This window comes from Physella acuta, unplaced genomic scaffold (assembly GCF_028476545.2).
Source record: "Physella acuta isolate Inbredline_101_S28 unplaced genomic scaffold, ASM2847654v3 ptg000012l, whole genome shotgun sequence".
NCBI classification, from domain to species: Eukaryota; Metazoa; Mollusca; class Gastropoda; family Physidae; genus Physella; species Physella acuta.
This window is the reverse complement of record NW_026731532.1, coordinates 1,072,129-1,080,747: the sequence shown is the minus strand read 5'-3', so window position 1 is coordinate 1,080,747 and position 8,619 is coordinate 1,072,129. Positions and strand designations below refer to the sequence as shown.

General features: G+C 35.1%; 1 protein-coding gene across 1 annotated transcript; it reads right to left on the bottom strand.

Annotated features, from left to right (window-relative positions):
- Positions 1 to 608: 608 nt before the first annotated feature.
- LOC131934737 (uncharacterized) lies at positions 609 to 5,709 on the bottom strand. The gene is made up of 5 exons (XM_059290849.1): positions 5,663 to 5,709; positions 4,845 to 5,210; positions 2,096 to 2,341; positions 1,236 to 1,485; positions 609 to 631 (listed from the first exon to the last, which is right to left on the bottom strand). The coding sequence occupies exons 1-4, from the start codon at positions 5,707 to 5,709 to the stop codon at positions 1,260 to 1,262; spliced, it is 885 nt and encodes a 294-aa protein (XP_059146832.1). The 3' UTR covers positions 609 to 631; positions 1,236 to 1,259.
- Positions 5,710 to 8,619: the final 2,910 nt, after the last annotated feature.

Genomic DNA, 8,619 nt, shown 5'->3' with positions numbered 1-8,619 from the left:
TAAAAAATTCCCCACAACGATTAATTGCGCATAATAATCTTTTTTTTTAAATTAATAATTTAAAGACGCTAATATGTAAAATAGAATGTAATAAATAATTTTTTTCACGAAATACGACAAAGTAAATCTGTATTAATTTAAACAGTTTGAACTTGAACAATTTTGTGTTTCGCATTTTACCTTGCGTTTCTATCTGGCAATCAATGATATATGGCCCATATGATTTCGATACATGTCTGATTAAATTACGCTCACTAAATTTAGCATACTTTCGATATACATAAATCTTTTAGCGATAGGTAAACCGATATTTGAACATGAGTCTTATTATTGTTAACATTAGTTACATTTTAAAAGAAAAATTTGCTGAAGTGATTTTAACTTCAGTTATTGCTTGCTTAACAGCCAACCCCATTTTTTTGTTGGTGGATTTTCTTTTTTCACGTACAATGCTAAAAAAATTATATTCAAATTACAGCTGATATTTATAATTGAATACCTAAATATTATTAAATTAAAAGAAAGATTTGTATCACTGCTTGAAGGTGTTATCTTTATTTGAAGAATAAAATTTTAAAGGTAAACTTCAAATTCCGAGATTTGTGTTTACCATCTTCTGCTACAAAATAACCTGAAAAGAAACGAAATTATTATAATGTAAAATCTAAACTATCCCTGACTTTTTAAGAATCTGAAACCACCACATGTTACTAAAAATTTCTCGGACAAAGACTTGATTGCGCGTGGATTTAAAAGACGGTAGAACTAGATCTAATGCTGTGTTGGTGGTTCAATTATCATTCACTCAATAGTAAACTACATAGGCTAAGACCCACTCACCTTTACAAATATCCACAGCATCTACAAAACGAACTAGGAAATAGTTTTGACAACTAATTACAAATTGAAGTTTACTAGATATACGTAACTACCAGAGGCGTAAATAGTTCATGGTGGGTGGGGTGGCCGCCGCGGGCAAAGACCCTAAGGGGGCGATAAACGGGGTAAGAATAATTGAAAACTAAACTGTTTTCAATTTTCTGACGACATAATAATAACTACCAATGGATATTGATTTGTGAAATAGTGGGGGGGGGGGGGGGTCGCCGATGTGACGCATATTTGATAGTTCGCCCAGGGCGTCGGAAAGAGTTGCTACCCCTCTGGTAACTATAGCATATGTTCTCCCCATCCGTCCCTGGCCTATATGCCTGAGCCTGTGAGAAAATACTTACAGCATTCATGATTTCATTAGTTCTTTACTTCCTACTAAGATTCCCAGTCTTGGCTTGAAGTGCTTGTGGGATGCGAAAAGCAGGTTCAACCGTCGTGGTTGGATTATCTGCCCCGAAACACACGCAAAACCAACTTGACTCCATGTCCAAGTTATTGAGCAACATGACACAGATTCCTATGGAGTCGCCGTTGGCTTGACAGTGCTTGTTACAGCAAGGCCATTCCACTTCCGAGTTGGATTCATTGTACCTGTAGACGTGAAAATGTTAGGAATATTCTACAGACTTATCGACTCTTAGAGCAAATGAAGTAGAGCTCATATGTTTCTTGACCTTTGAATATGAAGGGATAGCGAGATCAGCCGGAAGCATAGTGGCCTGTACTTTCGGCAACTTGAGCCTCGTTCGAATTAATCAACCATGAGCTTTTTGCCGACTCGACCACGCCTCCAACACAATTAAGCGTTACGTGTCAACTGGTTATGCGCCATTGAGGCCATTGACTCCGCTTTCAGCCTTCCATAGGCTTTGTCCAACCAAGAACAAACTACAAGGCAGCAGTTGTTTAATTTTGGAGTTGTCTCTCCTAACGAGCCTCATCTGCCCGAGGGTTCGAACTCGAGACTTTTCGGTATAGCAACCATGAGCTTTACCGACTCGACCACGCCGACCCCTCAATAATCTACTAAAAAGCAACGTAAATGGACAGAATGATATATCTAATTGTTTCTAAGTAAAAAAAAAAAAATTTTGTAAGCTTGATTCTGTACAGTAATGATCCATAATCTCATGCATAAAGTTACATTAGCATATTTTATCTGTATTAAAAAAAGCGAGGATCTACTTCTAGAAATACTTACGGCTGGCACAAAGGTTCAGTTGATTGTAAGGTGTAGTATCGCGTATCTGCTGCTGTAGTGTTTTGGTCAGATGGCGTTGCAGGTGTTGTACTGACAGGTATAAGGGGCACGCAGATACAGATGGCCCTAATGGTGTTTGTGGTATTGTCGTAGACAGCTACATCACAAGTTCCGCGCGTGTAGTTATGACCTACACAAAACTCATCGCAATCAGGAAAGATAACTGTGTCACTGTACGTTGTTGAACTGGGAAATTCAAGTAGACTACTATTAAAATACCTAAGACATAAAGTATAGATCTATTTAAAATTAATTATATAAGCTGGTTACATGGTTACAACCGTGGTGTAACGATAATGTCACATCCTAGGGCCGACACATCACTGTAACCTTAAACCTTCTAGCACTAACTTTGACCAAAACTGCATACAATAATCTTTTATGGGACGGTTTTTTTAGCGTAATTTCCATACTGGGGGATTGCGATTATTAACTCGTCATTTCTGGATGGATGTGTGGATGTGTGTCCGCAGCTTTAAGTCATATCTCCTCCTCAACGAAGCAATATCGAGGACTAGTTCAAAAAACAAATATGTTAAGCAAGTTCCGAGGATGAACATAGGCCAAAAAAATTCCCGGAATTCCTTCCTGGATTTCCCGGAAAAGCCAAAAAAAAAACTCGAAAAACTGCAGTTTTTTGCCCATATCTCGGCAACCAGACCACTTAGCGACTTGAAACATTTACAAATCGATTCCTGCCATAATTTAAAACAATAATGCCGAAGAAAGTTTTCAAAAATATTTCGTTCGGTCACAAAAAAAATTTTTAAATTACATAAACACCTACAAACCGATCGTTCTCCTAGCTTTAACGCACCCCATATCTATTTTTAGATAACATAAGGAAATTGCGCTTAAATTGTCACAGACTTTTTATCAGAGGCGTAGCTAGGGGAGGGCGGGGAGGGCGGCCGCCCCGGGCGCCGACCCTAAGGGGGGCGCCAAAAAGGGTAGAAAAAAAAATAAAAGCTAATTTTAAGCTGCAGTTTTGAATTATAAACAGTCACAGTAAAGAAATTTAACGGCTAAGAGCCTTTGCATACTGATTTAACTGTTTTCTACCTTGATTGTGTAACTGTAAAACGTATATCTTTAAGAAACAGTGACTGGAAAAACCGCTTTCCACCTTTCCTAGATGAGGAGGGGGGGGGGCGCTTTTTCGAAGACTAAAATCGAAAAAATTCACACCGGATTAAAGAATAAATAACTGATATCTCTCAGAAAAGAAACCCATTGAACTAAAGCGTATTTTACGATTGTGTAACATAAAAAGAGTTAGTGGCGTTTAAAATCCGCTCTACCATTTTTGCCCAAGATGGAGGGGCGCTTTTTCACTAACAAAAATCGCAGGATTTCTACTCTTTTAACACTTAGAAAAGAAATCAATTGTATTAACACTTTAATGGACGATTTCACTACCCAGTTTTGCTAAGCAATAACGCGACTAGTTCTTTGTACGATTCTTACGATTCTCTTAACTTGATCGTGATAGATCAGATACTTTTACTTGATTGCATTACATCTTGCCTGGATCACTGCATTACAGAGAAATAAATATAACGGATTCTTGTATCGCTATCCGATCAGTAAAATAGCAGACTGACGGAGCGGGTGGATGGGAAGCGACACTCGTTGCCAACATTGTAAGAGAGAAGAAAATTAGTATATTGTACTGATTATTACTTTGTTCAACCTAACTGATTATTCAAAATTGCAATATTGGCCTACTATTATCGAAATTGTTCTAAAAACACGACCAAAAGTAGACCAAATAAGGCTTGCACCTTCTACAAATTACACTCTAAAGCAGTGGTTCTTACTTGATATGCGCAATCACTGAACCCTCCTTAATAGTTGTATCGTCCACAATTACAAAATCCGATCGTGAATCCTATGAGTCGGGTGTGTGTCTTGACCTCCGCGGAAGCCCTAAGACTGAATTAACGAACCTCTCGGGTTCGATGGAGCCCAATGTTCTAAGCTCTTTTGATTTTCTACTTTTTATTCGTTTCGGCATCTTAAGGGGAATTTGATTGGCGTCCAGTGAAGTTTTAGGGAACGACAATCAGTGTAATTGTTAATTTTTTTCCAGACTGTCGCACACACAAACACACACGCATATATATATATATATATATATATATATATATATATATATATATATATATGTATATATATATATATATATATATATATATATATATATATATATATATGGGGGGCGCCAAACTGAAAGTTCGCCCCGGGCGCCGGGAGGCGTCGCTACGCCTCTGCTTTTTATTAACTTCTTTTAATCAGTATTTCAAAAATATTGAATTATTGTTTAAAAAATCGAAAGTCATTGCTTCATTCAGTGCTCAAAAACTAAACCATATTAAAAAAAAATTATAAAAACGTTAGGACTTGAGATGTGAAAGTCTACACGCACATCATCGAGCGATCGCTCATTCAGTTATCTCTACCTTTTTTTTTATTGAAAATAGTAATCTTTAAATTAACTTTTAATGCATTACTTAAACTTCGATATTCTTGCGTTGTCACTGGAGACTACTTTTCCTAGACATTTAGAAAGAAATCACTGTAGTAAAATGGTGGATCGAAACAGATTTACAAGCTCTGCCACACGTCCACAGACAGACAAACAAAAAGACACGGTGAGCTACGTAGTAGATAATAAAAGTTAACCTACACAACACACTGTTCTGTCATTTCTACTCTGACGATGGTGTCAAAAATAAGGTCCGAATCCAGAGCGTCTAAAGCTTCATTCGGCCATTCTAGCGCATCGAGCGAGTCGTCACCACTGTATGTCGTGGTCGGTTCTGTTGTATACGTTCTGGGCGTTGGTGATGATGTGCTTGTGCCTGGTGTAGTGGTAGGGGATGGTGTGGTACTTGAGGTTGGTGTGGTACTAGAGGTTGGTGTGGTACTTGAGGTTGGTGTGGTACTTGAGGTTGGTGTGGTACTTGTGGTTGGTGTGGTACTTGATGTTGGTGTGGTACTAGAAATTGGTGTGGTACTAGAGGTTTGTGTGGTACTTGAAATTGGTGTGGTACTAGAGGTTTGTGTGGTACTTGAAATTGGTGTGGTACTTGAGGTTGGTGTGGTACTAGAAATTGGTGTGGTACTAGAGGTTGGTGTGGTACTTGATGTTGGTGTGGTACTAGAGGTTGGTCTGGTACTAGAGGTTGGTGTGGTACTAGAGGTTGGTGTGGTACTTGAGGTTAGTGTGGTACTTGTGGTTGGTGTGGTACTTGAGGTTAGTGTGGTACTTGTGGTTGGTGTGGTACTTGATGTTGGTGTGGTACTAGAAATTGGTGTGGAACTTGTGGTTGGTGTAGTACTTGACGATGATGTAGTGCTTGTTGTAGTAGTACTGGTCGTTGATGTAGTGCTTGTTGTAGTAGTGCTAGTCGTCGATGTCGCTTCACATTTACAAAACAAAAATGGAACTGGAATGGGTATTGGAAAATGAGGAATTATAGGAAGTGGTGGTGTAAAACTAACTATGCAATGTCCATTATCAGGAGCACAACAGTCTCTGCAGGCTGCATTTCCGCTGTTTGAAGAATTTAATTAAAAGTTTATTAATAGCTTTAGAAAATTTAACAATAAAGTCATTCTTTATGCATATTGATATTTAAATTATATACATATGATGATATTTATAAGTTTGTCTTTAAAAGATTATTAATATACAACTTCAAACAAAATGAGATTATTTGCGAAATTACCTAAAACAAATGGATATTGTCTAAATAACGAAAACAATGTACAGTCATTCAAATGAATTTCCAATCATTATTTTAAGTTAAAGTCACCTACAGGTAGCAAACAGTCAGAGCTTGTAAAATATTACAAGAAGTTGTAGCCTGTAGAGTCCCGAAAAAAACCACAACAAATACAGCGCCTCTGATGGCGGGAAGCAGCATTTTGAACACGACTGTTTCGACTAAAGTAGTTAGAGACAAAAAATAACAATTTAAAAATGGCCTAGGAATTATGTTAAATACATACATATATAAATACATGCACATATTTAAATAAAGCTGTATATATGCATATATATATATATATATATATATATATATATATATATATATATATATATATATATATATATATATATGTATATATATATATATATACTAGACTATCCGTTATCTAGTTAGATAACTGTGGGTTTCGAGGGTCATCCATAAATGACATCACGTCAGTCACTTATCATCACAAAATAACCAGACCCCCACATTCAAAATGACGTTTTTTTTATCTTTTAAAAACACCGATTTCGGCTGAGCATGGGTCTGACCACATTATCCCTTCATATACTGACGTCACAGGTGACCTACTCAACTCTACTTCACCTGCCCAGTGTCCCGCCAAGTCTCAGACAACATGTTTTTATCGTTTACAAAAATGATTCCGGCCGAGCATGGCTGTGACCACCCTATCCATTCATATGCTGAGGAAAAAGAAACAGATGAACTCTACTTCAACTGGCCTGTATCCCTCCAAGTTCAGATAGAAAACTTTATCATTCACATCTTAAAAAAAATGTATATTTGTTAACATTGACATGATGTGTCTAGAACCCGTGGCACCCGAATGGAAGCCTATTACACTAACATATTAGCTATCTAGACTCGTGATGTCAATGACGTTTTTTTGTGCTATATGGTAATACATTGAGTCTGCTTATGAAACTTGATTTACGCGAATAGGCCCTTAATCTAATATCTTTAAAATTAAATTTTGTCTTAAATTAACCAATTCCATAGCTAAACAAACAAAGATTTATATAAAATAATGTATGTCTGAAATAGTTTAGTATAGAAACTATTTATTATTTTGATCTAGATTGAATTATATAGATTCTACAACTGATTTGATTAAGCCGAGTTTTCTCCGTGAGTCTAGAGTCACTATTCACTATTCACTATAAGTAAAATCAATGTTCTGAACTTTTATAATTAATGTGGTTAATCAAACGATGAATAAATCAATAAATTAACTAACGCCTTTAAATAAATTTGTGATTAACAGTCTGTCTGAAAATAAAAAATTGTTCTCTACCTAAATACTATTTTACAGCTCTACACATAGTGCAGATTTTCTATTGTAACCAAACGGACAAACAAACAAAAATATTCAAACATGTAAATATATATTATATATATATATATTATATATATATATATATATATATATATATATATATATATATATATATATATATATATATATATATATATATATATATATATCAGAAGACGGTAATTAGTAGAATATGTACTTACCGAAAACGTTGTAGAAAATAAAGCTGACTTCGCTCCTTTTTATATAAATGTGCAAACATATATCACGGTAATGTTAAACAATAAATATCCGAATCAATGAAGTTTTATATTGCCTTTGCGACATAAAAAGAAACTATGTGTTTATATATATTCAATTTACATACATGTATAAAGTTTATCACATTTTTATTTATTAATTCGAGATTTCAAATAATAAATTTGTAACAAGAAACTAAATAACAAAGCGATTGGACCCGTATCCGTAACTGCTTACAATACAAATACACATACACATACGCTAACGCATACACATAGTCATAAGCATACGTGAACACATACACATACACATAAGCATTAGCCCATACATACAACTAAACTCGTAAGTGCACCTTCACATACACATGCTTATGCTTATGAACATAGACATACGCATACCCATACTTCTACGCATATGCATACACGTGCGCATACATATATCCGCACCTCCCTTTAGGGAAATGTGAAGCCAAACGAAAATCTGAAATATTTTTAGTTAGAATTCTTTTTAAATATTTATTTTACTTTAGGTATAAGGAGTATAGAGGAAGAATTGTAATTGTTCAAAACATCGCAATAGAGATTTTGACAAAGCCGATAACTCGAAAAAAGTGTTAGATTGTATGCGAAGGTTTCGGCTGCACTTTATTATGTTAGGTAGACGAAATTTCATATATACTTTAATCATCTTATAATGTGATTACTCTCAATTTTCAAGTAAGCTCCTTTCTCCGAAAGTACTACGTTACTCTATTTCGGTTTTCTAAATACCGCTAACTACAAAAACGTTTCAGTTATATATATATATATATATATATATATATATATATATATATATATATATATATATATATATATATATATATATATATATATTAGCCCCTATTTATAGATTTCTGTCAACATTATAGCTATTTCCGGTTACCGGAAGGGCTTCTGTAATCTTCTTATATTTCCTTAAATCTCATAAATCTTATTCTAAGATCCTTTAAATTTCTATAGCTCGATAGCATTGGAAGTGCTATCCCAACACTAACTGTTACATTAGATTATACAATAGAGTTTAGTGGAGCTCACAATGATATTTTTTTTCTTTCCCCTCTAGTTTCTATAATAATTTTATTACTA

Coding starts and splice junctions, on each gene's coding strand:
- LOC131934737 (XM_059290849.1), bottom strand. CDS start 5,709: ATGCAGCCTGCAGAGACTGTTGTGCTCCTGATAATGGACATTGCATA. Junction 2,342..4,844: donor ATGACAGAACAGTGTGTTGT/GTAGGTTAACTT, acceptor TGAATTTCCCAG/TTCAACAACGTACAGTGACA. Junction 1,486..2,095: donor ACTGAACCTTTGTGCCAGCC/GTAAGTATTTCT, acceptor TCACGTCTACAG/GTACAATGAATCCAACTCGG.